At 38.3% G+C, this 19,706-nt stretch overlaps 1 protein-coding gene across 1 annotated transcript; it reads left to right on the forward strand.

Moving 5' to 3' along the window:
- The first annotated feature begins 466 nt into the window (after positions 1-466).
- LOC130144084 (cytosolic beta-glucosidase-like) lies at positions 467-12,102 on the forward strand. Its single transcript, XM_056327201.1, is given in 6 exon segments — positions 467-566; positions 4,771-4,998; positions 10,554-10,602; positions 10,604-10,776; positions 10,983-11,150; positions 11,984-12,102. Coding segments are annotated over 6 exon segments (837 nt in total).
- Positions 12,103-19,706: the final 7,604 nt, after the last annotated feature.

Genomic DNA, 19,706 nt, shown 5'->3' on the forward strand with positions numbered 1-19,706 from the left:
CAAGTTTTGGTGGTGGGAGAGTAAAAATGTAAATTTGATGCCAGAAAACAAGAGGTGCTGCTGGTGTTTGAAGCTTACTGGAAGGGGTGGAAATGACTTTGCCTGATGGCTAAAGGATTTATATCAAGATCAACAAAGCCCTTTGGCTGGGAGGCAGGAGGTGAGAGAGAAGTGAAGGCGAGCAGGGATCTGTTCTGTGTACTAACGCTTTTAGTAGGTGGAGCCATTTTACCATGACCACCCCAGGCTTTTCCACTGTTGCCTTTTCCACTTTCGCTGTCAGCTGACTGAATCTCCCCACTTTAATCCTGAGATATGCAAAGTGCACAGCTTGCCCCTCAGTCTGTGAAGCTGCACAGGGTTTATTTTTGTCTTCGGTATAGAATCTGCTTGTAACATGTGGAAGAGTGATTGAGCCAGAAAGTGGTGTCTGCAAATGAAGCCCACATCTCCACAACATCGCGTAATGCTGTGTATTCGCCTGTCCCCTGCAGTGGTGCCAGAGGATATTGCTTTTCCAGTTGGATTTGCTTGGGGTGCAGCCACAGCAGCATATCAAATTGAAGGTGTCAACTTTTAGCTGCCAAAGCGTTAAGGAAGTTTTAAGTGAATGAAAACTCTGGATCCAGGAAGGAGAGTGTTTGATCTCTGCCTTGTTATGTAGATGCTACATCTGATGCAAATCCATGTAGCACTTATGTTTAAACATCAGTTCTGGTCTGAGCAGTAAGAAGAGGGTAAAAGATGTTTCAAAGCTCAAAAATATGGCTAGGTAATTGAAGTGAAAGAGGAACCTTTCACTAGCTATTGAGAGCGGGAGAAAAAAAAAAAAACAGTTTTAAGTAATTTTCCAAATAGTTCTTGAGTATTTCCTTTCCCTAGACCTAATTTAAGTAGATTACTATCAGCTATTCCAAAACTGGATGGGAGAACTACCTCATCAGACGTTGATATTCACAATCGGTCCTCGGTTAGGAGTTCATCTCCAAAGAATATGAAAAATGGTCAACTGAGAGATTCACAGTTGGGTTTGTGGAGACCCTCCCCCAGGTATATGTATCATGTTTCCCACTTAATGGAGGGTACCGATAAAGTGATTTGCCCAGCACGATATGAAAATATGTGGCAGATTAGTGAATGTAAACCTTTAAGGTACAGGGACAGCTGTAACCGTAACTCCCCCCAACTTTATCCCTTCATAAACGTGTTTAGAGACCTTTAAAATACATATAGATCTGATTTTCCCATATTATACCCTGCAGCATACAGGCACTTAACTCCCATTGATTTCAGTACCTAAATGGGAGTTGTAGATCTAAAATTGTCTTTGAGGATGTAGCCTTTAGTTCTTGGTTATTGCTGAAAGCGAGAGTACTTGCCCATGCTTGGTACCTTTTAACAAGCTCAGTTAGCTTCACCTAATAGACTGAACAGCTCGCTGTTCCTGGGGAATCAATATTCTGGGCCAGATTCTAACTCGAATCCTGCAATGCGCATAGCTCTACTAACTGATTTTTAAAATGTGAATTGTGTGTGCATATAGAATGACATTATAATTTCTTGCCTTTTGAGTGGCTAGATGTGCAACTTTAATGTTCTCTTAATGTATTTTTAATGAGCTTTCCTAAGGCTTCTGAGTGGGAGAAACGTTAAAAAAAAATCTATAATGTGGTCTAGACACTACTCAAATGACCCTTTTCCCACAGAAGTAAGAAACTCAACAGGGAATTCCTCCTTCTGAAAGCTTTGGAAGCTGTGCAGCTTCCGACTTAGAGGCAGCATGATTGAAGCAATAGTTCTTGTAGAGTCCAAACTCAGTTGCTGCACATATCACAAGATACACAGTGGATGAGGCAAGGGCTGACAGGCTACTTTATTTTTTACTGTCAGCTATGTATTTATGCACAGCACAACATTCTCCACTCTGTATATTTCAAAGTGCTAAAAAATCATACCAATTGTACTCTGCATGCTCAAAGTGCAGATTTCAAAGGTTCATGACTCAGTCAAATCAAAATCAATTTGCACCAGAACACTCAAAAGCACTTCTTCTTACTGAGGGCCATTTCTATGCTAAATTTCAACTCTCTGCTAAATTTCAACTCTCTGCTTGATTTTTTTTTTTTTTTTTTTTTTTGAGAGAGAGGGAAAAGTTTCAAAAAATTCTCATAATGGTAAAAGTGGTTTTCTTCACTTCTTTCATATGCCAAATAGTTGAACTGCATTAATTCAAACAAAATTTCACCTTTTGGGCAGAGACCAGGCCAAGAAAATCTCAGTCTAAAAGGTGAAAGCACAGCTGAATTAGAAGAAAAGCTAACTTGGAAAAGTACATGAAAACTTAAATACTCTGGTGAGTAATATTCCTGCTTCACTAGCTTCACTTAAATGGAAAAATTCTATCTTATTCCATTGTAATATTTGCAGAGAACAGGGAACATGCATCATGTTTCATCATAATTTATATTAATCATTTGGTGACATGTTATGTGATGATTTGGTGCCTGCCTCACGTATGTGTTCAAAATGTAAGATGAGTTCCTCATCACTGTTCTTTACTGGCCCCAAACCTCGCTAACGCTGTGGGTATGTCTGCACTATGAAGTGCTGTGCAGTGCGGAGGTTCCTCAGCAAGCTTAGAGGTGCAAGCTTGGTTCATTTAAGCAGAGCAGAGCTCTGTGTAGACTAATTGTGGCTCAGCAGGATATGTTAGCGTATGTGCAGCTTTCTGTTGCTTTGGCTAGATTGCTTCCTACACTCTTTATTTAGCTAGCTCAGATACTCTACACTGTATGGAGAGGCTCTTCAGAGTGCATGAGGAATGCTTGTAAGTGGGTCTGTTTGCTACAGACCCAGTCAGGGCTTTACAGTGGCTAATGACCGCTGGACTAGCACTGCCATACTCTGCTGAAAATCAAATGCTTCTCCTCCTCCCTCCCACCTCCTTTGCTGGAGGAAGGCAGACAAAAAAGAAATCGTTCAGCATCTGCTCTAGCTGCTGATTCTTAAATGAAGGTGTGTTAGCTACCCATTATGGCAGCTCTTGGCTTCCCTTCACTCCCACTGTAGGGAAAAAAGAGCTATATCATATCAATATGGTGAAGGAAGCCTGCTTCTTCTTCTAGGCTTCTGAATTCTAGGTACCACCAAAGAATTACTGTTATTTGTTGTTTCCTGCACTCCTCTAAAATGACTATTTCAGCAGGCATACTTGAAATCAGAAGCAGGATATAGAAAACTTTCAGTACTGTATTTTTCTGAGGAACATACAGGCGGAGCACAAAGTCTGTGACAAAATCTGAGACTAAGAGAAAATCAAACTATCTGGATCTAAAATCTGACCTGCTTTGAAGGTTGTCCCTTATAAGAGTTTAATTTACTGAACAACCAAATGTAGATGTATTGGTGTTCGTGTGCTGCAATAAAATTCTGTAAAGAACATGAAATGTGACAACGATCTTTGAAAGGCTAGGTTATAGAAGTGATATTACAGATTTTAGTAATGCTTTAAATTAAGTGTCTTCAATATACTTAACCTTGCATTAAACTTAGATTTAATAAGACAGATGTGTATTAAGTACTGAATATACTTAAGGGAGCAATCTTGCGTTGGCAGGGGATGGACTCAATGACCTCCTAATAGTTCTCCTCCATCTCTAATTTCTATGGTACTAATTGATTATTAAAACACTTTTATTGAGGATTGATATGTAGCTATTATATAGTTATTAATCTTATAACCCAACTGATATTTAATTTATACATGATTTTAACATGCAATGTCATTTTAGTTTTTAAAGAGTAACCCTGGAACAGAACATTCACTGGGACTCTGAAAAACCTTGCTGGTAAATGAAGTTGGCCATTTTGGGGTTATCCGTAATGCTATGGTAAAATCACACTTTGCAGGGGTGTAACTTTACAGAACTCTCCGCATTAAAATGAAATGTTTGCCTCATCTACAACATTGCTCTGGAAAGACAAAGCAGCTTGTGATGAAGAAAGGTGCATTTATTTGTTTTCTAATACTGGGTGATGTTAATACTGTGTAATCTCAAACAACAGTTAAATCTTGAGTATTTTAAAGGTAATCTGTCCATCTCAATTTTTAAATTGCAAATAAATTTCCCAAAACTATGAAAGTGTAGAAAATGGTGCAGGGGTTTTAGTATTCAAAATACATTTCTGTGAACGTTTGGCTAAGCAAAAAGCAGAAGTTTTGCAGAGCTGTGTTATTAATTCAGCTTGTGTGTGCCTAGGGCCATGGCTCATAATGGCATTCCTTTCTTTTTAACAGACTGTCAGGATTTTCAAAGGACATCCAGAAAGCCATAAGTGCCTATTTGTTGGGTGTATTTCTCATACCCTAAAGGCTTTCTTTGATATGGACTGATCCTTTACATTTATGGATGGAGGTTGCATTAGAAAGTACCCTTTGTGAAAACCTGTAATATCTCAAGAGTTGCAAACATCTGATTTTTGGCTAAGGAAGTATGAAGAGTGTCAGAACTCTGAATGCTTTTTAAAACGGGATTTTCAAATAATTAGCAGCAAGCAAAAATATGAATAAATGCAAAGCCTAATGCAAATTCATACTAATGCTTGAAACTTCCTTGTTACTTTAAATTATAGAAGAAGCGGGGAGGGAATACTGCTCATTTTGCTCATAGTATTTTCAGGGTTCTGTGCCTACTTTGTGATAAATATTTACATTCAACATATGTCTTTTGATGTCAAAAGTGTAATGACCAAGTTTTGTTTTTCAAGCAGAAGGCTGGAATGCAGATGGAAAGGGCCCTAATGTCTGGGACACATTCACCCATCAGGGAGGAGATCGAGTTTTCATGAACCAGACTGGTGATGTAGCTTGTGGCAGCTACACTCTGTGGGAGGAAGATTTGAAATGTATCAAACAGCTTGGATTGACTCATTATCGCTTTTCTCTTTCCTGGTCACGTCTGTTACCTGATGGGACGACAGGTTTCATCAACCAGAAAGGCAATTGTTTCTTAAAAATAGAAGGTTGCAGCTTTAATTCAAGGTTATTGCTGCAGTCTGGCATAATTAATCCAGTATGCTATTCTGCAGTGTAGCTTTGAAATTGCAACTTTTTTCAGAGTAATTATGGGATGATTTTTTATAGGTTTGCAACAACTTACTAATTAATATTCTAGATCCCCTTGGATAGCACATTCTTTTGGGATACATTTCCTATGTATCTTTTTGCTTACTCCGTTTTTTTTAATTGTAACTTTATATAATTTTGCTTCATCAGAATGTTTATATTTACAGGGATCCTAGCCATGAGAATATTTTTGGATGGCTTGCAATAGACGAGTATCTTATTTGGCAAATGTGTTTAGATAGCTTATCAGTATACTCTGATGTACTGAACTTTGCATCGACTATTTTGCACTGAGGGACATTTCCCAGATATTTTCTTTAGCCATTTAGAGAGGATTCTTCAGACTCAGCTAGGAACTCTGCTTAGTTCTGTGACAAACACAAGACTTTGAAGAGCTTTCACAGTCTTAGCAAACAGTGTGGAAGTGAAAAGGGATACAGCACATAATCAGGCTGGTCAGATTGCTGGAAGTCAGACATAAAATTTGTTACTCTTCTGATTTGTTTATTTTAATTCCGTTGGTATGGACTGGGGGAAAGATTAAGGTCACTCATTTGGAAAAGATAGGAAATGGCAGTTTTGCCTGCAGAAGGCAGGAAATGGAAGAAGGAAGAAATAAAGAGAATCATGAAGAATAAAAGCAGCTGAAGCTGAACCAGAAAGGGTGGGAGAATCAAAGTAGTTGGCTGGGAGGATAATGTTCTGAGGAGAAAAAAAGCAAAGTAGATTTGGATGAACCTCTGAATCTTAATTCCACCTCCTACTCTCCTGAATCACAGTTCTACCAAGAACTGTATCTTTACACTTCTAGGGCAGTGTTTGCCTTGGCAATTCTTTTCCTCCCCTGGTTTGAAGATTGCAAAGATGGAAGGCTACAAAGGGAGAGGATTTCTTAGAAAATGCTCTTCAGGTTATCCTGATTTGTACTAGGAAGATACCAGCAGAAGCAATATTTTTCTGCAGAATTTTGGTCATGTAGAGTTTGGCTGTTCAATAGACAGCAGACTGTCCTCTGCATCCTGCAGATTACTGCTTTCACCAGAGAGTGGAGGAGCCTTTGTTTCAAGAATTCAAAAAGGGGGGCTGGTGAATCTGCTGTAAACAGACCAACCAGCCATTTTCCCCTGCAGAGCATGACTGAAGAAACCGTGCCAGCATCCCAGAGAGGCTTGAATGGAAGCCTTTCCTTTGCCACTAAAATTTACAATATGTGGCCCACTTTCACTGGCACAGCTTACCCTTCCCTAGGAACTCTTTTTGTGGTGTGTTGAATTTAAATTTGGCTGAGTCCTTGTGGTTTCTTTCCTGTACTGATATTCCTTCAGCTGGGGCTTTGGGCAGTGTACAACCCCACAGAGCTGCCTACTGAATGAGCTTTGTTATTTAGACATCAGCATGGGAGACAGCAAACAGACATTCCAAATGCGCTTGGTAAGGAAAGCTAACATTTTGACAAAACTCAGCTGTAATTTCAGAAAATGTTCACTTGATCCCCAGTATAAGCAGTTGCCTGATTAATATTATGAACTTTACATTTAACGAAAGGGCATTGGAGGAACTCCAAGTAGGCCAGCTTTCATTAGGCAGGAGTTCACTTCTCTTGTGCAGTGATCTGTTGAAGCAATTGTAACTGCATAGCATGGAAAGGCCATCATCTTCTATATAAACATTTTTACAAAGAGCATGTGAAGAATTAGAAAGCTTAGAGCAATGTCCTTTCAAATAATATCATTCACACCAACTGATTCACTACCAATTTCACACCTAAGACATAGGACATTTGAAAACCTTTAAAACCCTTCTAACTCTGTGGGGGTAGGGTCTTTTAAAGCAGCAATGCTGTAGGGGTATCATTCCTAAGACATGTCAGGTTTTCGGTTAAAAATTACACCAACTTTGGGTTTAGAGTATTTTTGTACTACAATTTTTACCCTAGAAGGCGCCCTGAGCAGAACAAGTTAGCTGATAAACACTAGGTATCAGTGTGGAGGGATGCAGAAGCAGCACTCATGGGGGGGTTGAGGCTGGGGCGGTGATGTGCCTCGCTTCAGCATGAAGGTGGGGAATCAGGATGGGGAGAGAAGACAGCAGAAAGGAGAAGAGAACCCTTCACTTTCTAGTGACAAAATGCCTCTTAATTCTGGAATCCCAAAATGTTGGGCTGTCTCCACAAAACCCTTATATATACACGTTCTCAAAAGAACATTTTCTTCTGTATTTCTGCTTCTAGCTGACCCACAAGAACATTTTCTTCTGTATTTCTGCTTCTAGCTGACCCACAGCCATAGAAACTGAATTGGACTGCTCTGGAAGGTATGGTACAATCTGGAAATTTGACTTCACATTTACATTTTTCAGGGATGTAGTTCTATTTCTTTCCATTTTCTAATACAAAGCATGAATCTTTTCCAATATTGGTGTTTAATTGAGATGTAAAAAATGAATGATAACTGGTTGCACTTGAATCTTAGAAACTGTGCTAAGTAATTTATAATCTGAAAATTAGAATGAGGAATGCTAGTGTCTTCTGGGCAAGCGTTACTCTCAATATGGTAGAACAGGATTCTGTGCCAGCAAAGGATTTATTTTTTCCCAGTTTAAGCTTATGTAGTAAACCTTGTGGTCCCACCAGTTAAAATGCACCCAGTACCACTGAAGTCAAATAGGTCTCTGTTCAAAAGAAATGGTAACAAACTGTATTTTCTCCTAATTGCTCTTGCAAATTGCAAGAATTTGCCTTTCAAAATTTAGAATTCTGGTGTATTCCTTCCTTTTTTACATGGGTGCATTCTCAGGCACAGGCACTTATCTCCTCAGAATTTAATTTAATTTCCTGGTGCTGCATTCGGAAGGAAAAGCAAACTACATGTGAGATTTATTGTGATTTACTTTGTGAACAAACTTACTGAGTCTTGCTGTGCTGCAGGATGTGTATGCACCTGTTTGTTTAGGAGAAGGCACTGTCTAAATCTGGGGTTCGTCATTGATTGCTGCAGTAAATGTTGCTTTAAAAAGCCATTTGATGGAATTTCTTATGAGCAGTGATTTGAAATTAGGATAATTTGAAGTCCAATACTGTCCTTTTAAGAAGGTATTATGGGGTTCTGTGTTGGCATTTTTAAATATCAATACACAGTAAGCTCTACCTGAAAATATCAGGGAATGTATAGTACAATATAGTATAGACATATTTAATAATGAAAAAGCTTTCTGCTTTGGATTAAACAGAATCTCTGGTTCAGAAACTCTTAACAATAATAATCTAAACCATCCATAACCTCCTAAGCATACGTTTTATTAACATTTGTAACTTAGTCTTCCTCCTCCTCCTCCTTTCTGCTGTGTTTTCAACTTCTTTAGACCTTCCTCTGTTCTGGGTTTCAGTCCAACAAGGCCTTGGGGTAGACATCTGTTGTGGTTTAACCCCAGCCAGCAACTAAACACCGCACAGCCACTTGCTTACTGGTGGGATGGGGGAGAGAATCAGAAAAGTAAAAGTGAGCGAACTTGTGGGTTGAGATGAAGACAGTTTAACAGGTAAAGCAAAACCCACCCATGCAACCAAAGCAAACCAGGGGATTCATTCCCCCTCCCCACTGGCAGGCAGGCACAGCCACCCCCAGGAGAGCAGGGCTCCAGCACGGGTAACCGTGACTGGGGAAGGCAAACGCCATCACGCCCAACGTGCCCCCTTCCTCCTCCTTCCCCAGCTCTACCCCCGAGCATGACGCCATACGGTACGGAATGTCCCTTTGGCCAGCCGGGGTCAGCTGTCCCGGCCGTGCCCCCTCCCAGCTGCTGGTGCCCCCCAGCCTGCTCGCTGCTGGGGGGTGAGGGGCAGACACGGCCTCGGCTCTGGGTCAGCGCTGCTCAGCAGTAACGAAACATCTCTGTGTTATCAAAACTGTTTTCAGCGCAAATTTGAAACATAGACCCATACTAGCTACTGTGGAAAAAATTAACTCCATCCCAGCCAAAACCAGCATGACATTTCATAAGCACATATATTGGGATATGTGGTAGTCTAAGACCCATGAAATTTTTTATGAATTTTAGCTTTCTAAGGTTCTTAAACATTTTGGTATATTTAGCCCAAGTCTCTGAAGCAAAGGCTGACTGACTGCTACATTCCACCAGCATGATGGAAACCTATTCCTGGCTGCAGCCTCTTAGCTTAACAAATAATAATTCAAGGCCGCTGTTGGCCTTTTCCAATTACTACACTAAACCAGATAGTTCAAGTAAAAGAGCAAGCTAATTGATACTCTTTGAACTAGGGCTTATGATGCGTTCTGCAATATCTAGTGTTTTCAAAAGGCTTACAAGCAATGTAGCTGTGTTCAGAACAAAAGCAAAATTAAAAATGCCTATATGAGAGCTTAAGGTATCCTGATATTTAAACTTGCAGTGACCTCTCAGAAGCATAAAAATAGTCCTTTAGGAGACATATTCATGTCAGCCACTGCTAAATCTTAACAAAAAGTGAATTCCTTAACCTCTAGATATACATCCCTAGTACTGGCCAGCTTTAACAACCCATCCAGGAAATTAAAGTTGATCTCTGTCTTACCAAGGGGGGACAAGAAAGGTTGGAAGTCATGAGCTTTTGGAGAGGTGAGCTAATTCCTTCTTGCAGTTAGAGGGACAGAGCAGCCTGCAGTCATGGTAGCATAATAGGAAGAGGGTTTCTTGGATAAGTTATTGCCGAGTCTTTCAAGTTGGTGGCTAAAGAGACCAGTGCCCTAAACTCCATCTAAAATCTAGTACAGCTAAATGTCTAGTAGAACTTAAATGCCATATAGATCTAATGAGGGAGCTGTTGAATTCACACCGTTGCAAAATATTGAATGCATTGATGGTATCTTGTCTGTCTTATGCTGGCACAGGCAGTGATGGAGAATGGAACAGTCTAGAGGAAACAGCTCACCCAGTTAACCAACTTCAAAACATAAAAGATCAACTTAGTTACCTTGCTGAGTGTGGCACTAAACTTTTTAAATAACACAGTTCTCAAGTAAGGAAATGCTTTCATTAGAACAAATCTACCTGTAAGGCTGTCAAGTGTCAGGCTTTTCCAACATGCTTGCATCTTGTACATGCAGCCAGGCTGCCATTCAGGCATTTAAACGAAAGGATTATATCTTCATGTGACCAGCACCCATCAGAATTATTTTTCTCCTGGGGAAGCGCTGTCCACTGATGTATTTTGAAAATTTGCATCCTCATTTCGTTTTATGTGCCTGGTTGGAAGATTTTGTGTGCTGAGCATTTTTGCCAACTCTGGGGTCTTGTAACAGTAGTCAGCATGCAGTTGAGAGGAAATATTTGCATCTCATAACAGAGAAAATGTGCAGTGAGGCTTCCTCATGTGTTAAAATGTAATAAAGTAGTTAAGTTAACCCTTTTTTGTTTCTTTTAATATTTTCAGGAGTCAGTTATTACAGCAAAATCATAAATAACTGGGGAAATGGCATCCTGCTCCCTGTATCCCTTCGACTTACCTCAGTTCTTAGAAGGTGAAGGAGGCTGGAGATCTGAAAAGATTATTGCAACCTTTGATATTCATGCAGAGTATTGCTTCAGAACATTTGAAGGCTGAGTGATCACTATTAATGAGCCTTATGTTGTTGCTATAGGTGGTTGCGAAAAAGGTATAGCCCCAGCATTGGTACCAGAGCTTGCAAGGCAGCTTGTAATATAATAAAAGCTCATGCTAAAGCCTGACACAGTTACAAGAAGATATTTGGACAAAATAACGTGGACTTGAGTCTATAGCTCTGAACTTAGATTGGTAGAACCTCTGTGAATTCTGTAGCAGATCAAAAAGTGGCTAAAGCGTACCTGTCCTTTACCTTAGATGGGTTCATCAGGACAATATTTATTGATTATGAATATCTGGCCATCATGAAGTCCCCCATTGCTGCAATGCATTCAAAGCAGGGTTACTTATCATCAAGACTTCTAGAGTTCACCAAAGAGGAAAAAATTATGGTCATGGGTGCTGCTGACTTCTTTGCTTTGAACTGTTAAACTTAAGAGCAAGTAAATGCAGGCAAGAGACTAAGTGTTTCAACGGACTGTGAAACAGAGCAAGTAATGGATCCTTCTTGGCCTGTTACAACTGAGAGTTTATGGCTGGCTATAGTACCATGGGATTTACACTGACTTCTGTGTTATGTCAAGGAATGACCTAAGGATTATAGGACCATTTTACCTGTGTTAGCTGGCCAATAAGGGGATGTGAGAATCCAATGAGTAGTACTGCTGATCTGTTGGTTTTTGAGGAGCCCATCTGGATGGCATAAGAAATTGTACAAGATATAAATAAACAAGTCACCTTGGGTTTCTTAATTTAATTTTCGCATGCTGGCTATAAAGAGTAGAAGCCTTAGTGTTTTCCTATTGCCTTCGTACTTGATAGCTATTTTACAGTTTGAAATGACACACCAGTGTTACATCATCTTTTGAACTCCAGAAATGATCTTTCTGGTGCCAGCAGTAAGGCTTTCCTGGCATGCACCTACTCCTGGCAATGGGACATGTGGTGACTGCCAGTACCAAGGGGTTAAGGAGCAGTGATAATAAGCAGATGCTAATGCAGGAAAGATATTTTAGTCTTCTCATTAAAATAAGTCATTTCACTGTCTTCATGGATATTTGCACAGTTTTGCTTTTCCATTGTTAGTCATAAAAGGTCAGCTCATGGAAAATTAAGTTAATAGGGTCAGTGCAATTTGATGGAAACTAGTTTTAGTTTGTAGCTTAGAAAAGATAGAGGGTAATGCATCTGATATTATGGGCTTTCTTACATCTGTTCTGGATAAAACTTCTGCTCTCTTATTCTAGGATACATATAAGCTATAATTTACATAACTGAGAATGGGTTTTTCCAAAGTGACCCTGCTCTACTTGATGACAATCAATGATGGGAGTATTTCAGGCTGATTTTACAGGAAATTTTAAAAGGTACCACTTAAAATGATGAAAGATAGTTGTGCAAACTCAATATAATTTTACTTGGTGCTCATTTGCATTCAACGATGACCAATGATTCTTGAAGCTAAGACTCATGCAAAGCAAAGTAAAGTGATGATGATTTGGCAAAAAGAAAAGGCTCACCTGAAGAGAAAGCAAGTAGTTTTAATCCTGCTCCCCCATCCTGAGGTGGAAACAGATGAAAAGGTGCTCTATACATACATTATTTCTGAACTCAGTTTTGTAAGGCCATAGTCTTTTGTTGAGGAAAGCAACCATATTGATCTTCAAAAGTGCTTATTGTTCATACTTCTTATTGTGAAGGATGCACCTGAAAACCTGACCATTGCATCTCGTAACATCCTTACACAATGCAACCTCCCACACACAATGATGTCCATGTAATAATTCTCTCCTGTACAGGGCCATTAAGTCATTATAGCTCAGCTTCTGCCTTTATGTCAGGATGGCCACTGTTCAGCACTGGTGAAGCTCTTTTTGTTTGAAACATGCTGTACCATTAGTTTTGATAGAAACAAAGCTGATTCAGTTTCCAGTCTTCTGGAAATTTCTTCCTTATCTTCCTTGTGTTGGTAGTATTCTCTGAGGCAATTTACAGGAGATAGATCTTCTCACAATGTATCAAGTATTTTAAAATGCCAGTCCATTTAGATAACAGATAGCGTCCCTGTTATATTTGTTCCAAGTGATCATAATCATGAATGTAAGTCATATTTCAATAGTTTTTGTAGCCATTTTTTCCATCTTCATGCCTGCTTCTATCTGAAGCAGGCAGGCAGTCTTCTAGATGCCTTTGGAGAGCAGAGATCACATCTTGAGCTGCCACGTCTGGCCCCAAGCCACGTCTGGAGAGTAACAGTTGGCATTGGACAGCAATTTTATCAAAGAGTTTTGTTGACTTATAAGGTTGTAGGCATGATATCTGGATTTTACTTCACCTGAAGACATAAAGAAATGAATAAACATTTGATTCCCACTGTTCGATGAAATGGGATTAATTTACCACATCTAGTTGTTTTACAATGTACAATGACTTATCCTGAAGTAAACATTTAGGGTAGGTCTGATGAATCACACCTTAGTGTATATGTTCACACAATTCTCTTCACACATAGTAAGGAAATGAAGGGGACTAGCTCTGAGGTAGATGCTTATGTAGGAGACATCAAGAGTTGGGTAAAATGAACCTTTGCCATTTGGTCAGTCCAGCAAAGCTTTAAAACATGTATGTGTTCTGACTGTAATCCCAGCAACTTTACACAGGTTTAGTCATCTATGCAATTTGACATTAAATTGGATTGATGTTTATCATTTTATCCAGTAAAAGCATGGTGGAACACTGGTTGAAACAGGTCCCTCTATGCAAAGATAATATAAATGTTAAATCCGTCTGCTGTAAGGCACTCTGAAGAAATGCCAGTAACGTTATTGCCACGTAACTTCCCTCCTGCTACTCTGAGTAAACAGTTTGTTAAGGCCACTCTGTATGTACTGACCCACAAATGAGCAACCTGTTTCAAGTTTTCAGCTCAGATATCCTGCAAAACAGGATATTTGAAGAGGTTCACTTTTTTCAATGCTTAAATGCTTAACCATTTATTAAGTATTATGTGAAGCAGAACAGTTTAATTGCTCTGCATGCAGTGTCTCTCTACAATAATTCCTTGGGTTTTGAGCTAACTTTTGGAATTATTCATACAGGCTCATTCATGCAATAAGCTTTGGGTCATGACAGGGGCTTGTGTGGATTCTGCTGTGGGATTTGGTCATGCCTGCTTACTTTTTTGTCTAACCAAGAAATAAATGTGCTTGACTACAAAGGAGAGCATATCTACAGCCTGTTACTGTACTTGTTAATAGAAACAATTTAATATGTTGTAATTGGATTGATAGTATCCTCATTTTATCATTTTACACTAAAAAAAAAACCTCCTAGCTTTTAGAATATATGCTTGCACTGATTATGTTAATTTTGTCAGCCAAAATTTTCAAAATAATGAGTTTCCCTTTTCAAGATCTTATGTTTTAGAAAGAGCTATGCTCTAGTACACTGAAAATCATATACCTCAATGCCTCTCAAACTAGGTAGCAAGAATGCTGGTGTCCAAAATTCCTAAAATTTTTACTGTCAGCAGGACTATCTAAATTACAAGAATTTGGAGGGCAGGAGCAGTCCTGAGTTTGTACAGCAATCTTCACTCATGAAGACTATGATCACACAGTATGGATAAATAATAAAACCACTGTATGTTACCCCTATGCTTTATTTTTAGAAAAATATTTTGATGCTGCCAGAGAAAATTGAGATTTTTATTTTTAAGTTAGTTAGTTAATAAGACCAGAAAAAGCAGTGTAAATAAGAACTAGGAAATGGAGTGAACAGCATGCAGCTACTATAAATATATCACATTATAGCTATTATAGATGGGAAATAGTTTTTAAATGGGTACAACTGCTGCCATGTTGCTTCTGCACTGTATGAATAGATAAAAGCATCAATATTGTAATAAATGTGGATATACATATTTAGCATCTCTACAGAGCCATAAGCACGCATGGTGCTTTACAGATAAATGAAAATGATGTCTACTTACCCCAAGGAACTGAAAATCTAATTTAGATACAATGCATGAAGAGAAGACTAACAGAAATCTGGATGAGAGGTAAAAAGAGAACATGGATCAGAGTAGTGAAATGCTTTTTACTGTGGTTGTTCTTCCTTAATGTTATGTAATGTATGTTAAGGATGACATCTAGACCAAAGATCAAGGCTGCCAATAAAAAGGTAATTGAAACTACTTAGTTTTAAAAAGTGGAACCTTCTAAAACAGATAATAGAGTTTCATAGAGTCTATGGAGGAGAGCAGTGCCAATAGTGGGTAAACTATTGCCAGAACAGAGGCAGCTGATGGAGAAGAGCAATGAAGTTATTCCGTAATCTGGTTGCTGGAAGATTATTAATAATGCTTATGGGGAGGAAAGAATGAATTAAATGAATTTTAGGTTGCAGAGGGCTGCAACAATCAGGCACCAGAAAGAGAGCTGAAGTCAGTAGGAATAGAAAGTAAAGAAGTTGAGGATGATGTGATGTGATGTGATGTGATATGCGCAGAGACAAATAAGAGGGAGATGAGCAAGAATAAATGTGAACAAGCAGGAGTAGATTTGCGAGTAAATAGAAAACATATGAACATTTAATTTGGACTCAGCTAGAAGGTCAACAGTAAGAAATGCAGGACAAATAGGAGAAATTATTGAGAGAGGGATGGGTAAAGCTTAAGATTCAGATGATGTGAACTTTCTGCTTAAATATGCTTGAATAAAGCAGAAGAGAAAACAAGGTATATAGAATGCTGACTGTAATGGCAAGCAGACCAAAACTAAAACTGACAGTAAGCAAAGTGGTATAGTTAAGAGGATTTTTTTTAAATGTACCTTAAGTTAAATGCAGTCCTTTCTGGACATTTTTGCTTTTTTTCCCTCAGACTTGTAAAAGTTGTAATAAAACCTTTTATATATTGTCATCACTATACACTTTGACCTTGCTCTCATGAACTAACCATTTAGTCTGTTGTAGATACGTACAAGCCTGCTTTTGCTGCATTCCCATGAACATAAAACAGTGAAGTTATAATGCAATACTGTAGTCCATGAAAATATGATTTATTGTTAAATTAAATATGGATGTCATAATGTGAGCCCCTCGGGTCAACTATAAGCTTGAATGTTATTGAAAGAGCTGCAGCAGCAGCTCTGTTTCTTCATTGCCGCTGACAAAAATGCCTCTACAAATAGAATACAACAATGCAGACGTATTAAGGAGTCTCTGAGATGTGCTGTCCCTGGCATAACATTGCCATGTGACATTTTCAAGAACTATAAATACATTGACTGCATTATAGTGTAAAAGTTAAGAAGCTTTGCAGTAGTCACTGCAGAAGCATTAAAATCAAGCTGAATTTGTTGTGAATACTATGAGGGATTCAAAGTTTTAAAAAAGCCCACAACCCAAACTAAAAAAAAAATCCAAACCCAAAACACTAGAAACTCCTAAAATCATAAGGATATAGCTAGCATAGTTCAATGTCTTTATCAGATTTTTAATATAGTTTTTAAAGTTCCAGAATACATAAGTATGATTCCAGAAATTTCTAGGTAAATGTCAGTGTTATGACTTCACATTGACAAGAACAGCCACTTATAATTTCTTAGGGAAGATGTCTGAGACCACCTCTAGGCAACAGAAATAACCACTTTGTAGCCGTATTTGTTTGTTACTGGAAGTTTATACTCATTTTTTCACATTAATCCTTTAGTCTAAATGTTTTGATCTGCAAAAGTGAATGTGTTGGGGTTTTTTTTCCAACTCTTGACCAGCAGTTTCCCAATGTACATTTATGAAGCAACAATTTATATTCTAGAATGCTCTGCAATCTGCCTTCAAAAGTATCTTCAGCGAAGATAGCAAAACAGAATTTCCACTGGAACCAGGGTAATAGGAGTCTGGTCAGTACAACAACAGAAGAGGATCATGTCCCTGAAACAAAGATATGCGAGTAGATTTCTTGCTTGCCAGTGTCTTGATGTTCATCAAAAAGATCAAATTAAAAGCAAAATTATGCAATAGCTTTTTGTCATCTACGGGCTGATCAGATGGTCCCTGGGGAAAGAGCTGCAGAAGGCACTGAAGCTTTGTGTGCAGTGTTAGAAAGAGGGTAGACTGAGTGGTGCGGCAGTTCATTCAAGTTGTTGGGAATGTGGCTGTAACCAGCATTTCACATCCTCACACAGTACCTGGGATGTGCTTTGATTCAAAAGTAACTAGACCCCAGCCTCAGTGAACTGTTAGTTTTCAAAAGCGTTAGTGACTGCAGCACAAGAATAGTTCCTGCTTTGTAGAGGAGAGATATTGTGTGGGAGGCTTTGTGACTCCCCGTTACCTCAGAGAGGATAAATATTTAGGCACTGTGGATGTTGTACTGCTGCTGGGTAGCTCATGGTGAAGTCCATGCTAGAACCTGCTTGGAGGTGTTACTTTTGTTAGACAGAGGATTTGCTTTGATTAGATAGAAGTACTGTTGAAGCAAAACTCAGGAGTCTTCAGCTTTGCTGCTGCTTGCCTCAGTTGTGCAAGCAAAGATGGGGCAACTCAACAACTAACTAGTCTCTAATCTCCAAATCATATCTGTGTGGTCAGAGAGTTAGAGGCAACTATTACTCGCCTGCATGTCAGAGATTTCCCTTAGGGAATGATTTGTGCATATACAACATAACCCCCACATCAGACATAGCTGCAGCAGGTTTCTCTTTACTCTTTTTGTGTTGTTTTTTTGTTTGTTTGTTTGTTTTTTATAAGATGAAATTTAATGGAAACTCCACTGTAAAAAACCTCACAGATAAAAAGGAGGGATTTTGGTCTTTATGGTGAGTACAGACTTTTCTAAAAATTGTGATTTGTCAGAAGTGGATTGCACATGACATCATTGTGTTTGATACTGGTTCTAAGCTCCGTGCTTCATTTAGAGTTACCTTTCAGGAGACAAAGTACTGAATTCACAGAGGCACATCATAAAAAAATACTGTGCTAGTTTTTGTCTTTGAGATAGTTTTTCATTTAAATCTCCCTTTTTTTCGAGGTGATTCACTTTTAAATAACTCAGGCCCATTATGTGCATTCTAAATGCCTTTCCTAGGATTAAATAGAGAATCACTCATAGCAGAAACTAAGTTAATGTATAACACAGTTTGGCTAAGCTTTTCCATGTAGGCATACATACATCTTTCCTGCAGTTGAGAGGTAAGTCCAGTTTAGTAGAATAAACATCTTTATTTAGATACATATCACTTCTTAGTCTCAGATTTCTATTCCAGAAAATGAGATTTTGCATTTTAATATACAACAGGAAATGTATTTCTTCTTAGGGCAGAGCTCATTACCAAAAATATTATGAAAATTTATTCAAAAGTTATTAGAAAATTAGTGGGAAGGCTATTAAATGTAGTAGTGCTAGTACTTTTATCTCAAAATATTTGTAAGTGATGATTCCTGAGTATTTTCCACGGCAAGTATTTGTGTTCTGCTTCTCATCTTTCTGTCTAAATATCTGCTGTTGACCATTTAAGTAAATGGACCTGTGATGTGATCATCCTTATGCTCATTTGACAGTTACTGAAGAATGGATCTTTTCCAAGACACATTTTTGGCAGTGCGAATAGGAGAATGAATGAGAAGAAAACCTAAGTTAGGGTCTACAATAATGAAACAAAAATCTGTGTTTTGAAGTGCTTGCATAGGTAATATATTGCTATCCAGCTTCCAGACTAGTTTTTTTCATGATGTTTCTGTGATAATAATAGCTCATCGTTTGATTTCATGGGAGTTATTGTCATTCTAAAGGGCTGAAAATGATGTAAATGCAGCTGTACAAGGAATATGACAATGTCAAATGAAGCAGTGTCATTGCAGTTCTACGTATATGCTGCTACAATGTCAGTATAAAAGGAAAGAAGCTGTATTGATCAATAGAGCAGAGTATCAGAAGTGATTGGATAAAATGCAAACAATGCATTATCTGTTATAAAGTCTTATTAAATGAAAATAAAACTTTCAGGCTATAACAGTGGATTGAGTTTGAACTCGGGTATGTCTGGGTGTTTAAAGCCACTGCAATTTTTACTGAGCAAGTATATGTTCCTTCAATGCATTAACACATACGCTCAATATGACCTACATTATAATTGCTGTGGGAGTTTGCCTTTGCATTTTTTTCATAGCTCTCTGTTTAGATTCTCAGCCATAATATTGCATTAGTTTATTTGCATTGAATCCATTTGGCTAAGGGATCTCCCATTTTTATATAAAGAAATACTTAGCTTCATTACACAGGGAGTGAGGTATCTCCATCTCAATTTTAAACGCGGGAAATTGAGGTAGCACAAGTTCAGTGTAATTTAGCTAAGGTCAAAAAGCAGATGGGGTAATAATAGGAATAGTACCTGGATTTTTCTGCTCTCCTGTTCTGACTCTGTATGTGCAATGTCACATTCCTGCTGCTAACAAACACATTTTGAAATAAACATTCATATCAGAGAATATGAAGATGTACATGAATAAATACATGGTATACATCTCTCAAAAACTTTAATGGCAAAGTCATCTACTGAACTCGTATAGTAGCTGGAAATTAAATACAAAATGTTACTATTTCAAACATATTAAAGTCACTTACCCTTAGTGAGGCAAGTCTGATGTTTGAACAGAAGATTTCTGAGAAGTTAATAATTCTATTACACGGTGGAATAATTTGCCCAGAAAAAAGGTGGATGACTGTATTTCTGGGAAATGAAAAATCAAACAATCAAATAGTCAAATAAGTGCAAGGCATTATTCCTGTGTAAGACTGCTGCATCTATCTGGATTTAACACAATTCAGAATATATAAATCGAAAAAAACCCATGGTTTTTACTTCTTCACGCTAGAGTAACAAAAGACTGGCTACAGGAAGTTTTCTAGACTTCCTACAATTTATCTTCAGAAAGAAGTAAATATAAGAAAATTCAGTCCTCAAAAGGAGAATTATTTTT

The sequence above is a fragment of the Falco biarmicus genome, chromosome 1, assembly GCF_023638135.1.
Source record: "Falco biarmicus isolate bFalBia1 chromosome 1, bFalBia1.pri, whole genome shotgun sequence".
Classification (NCBI taxonomy): domain Eukaryota; kingdom Metazoa; phylum Chordata; class Aves; order Falconiformes; family Falconidae; genus Falco; species Falco biarmicus.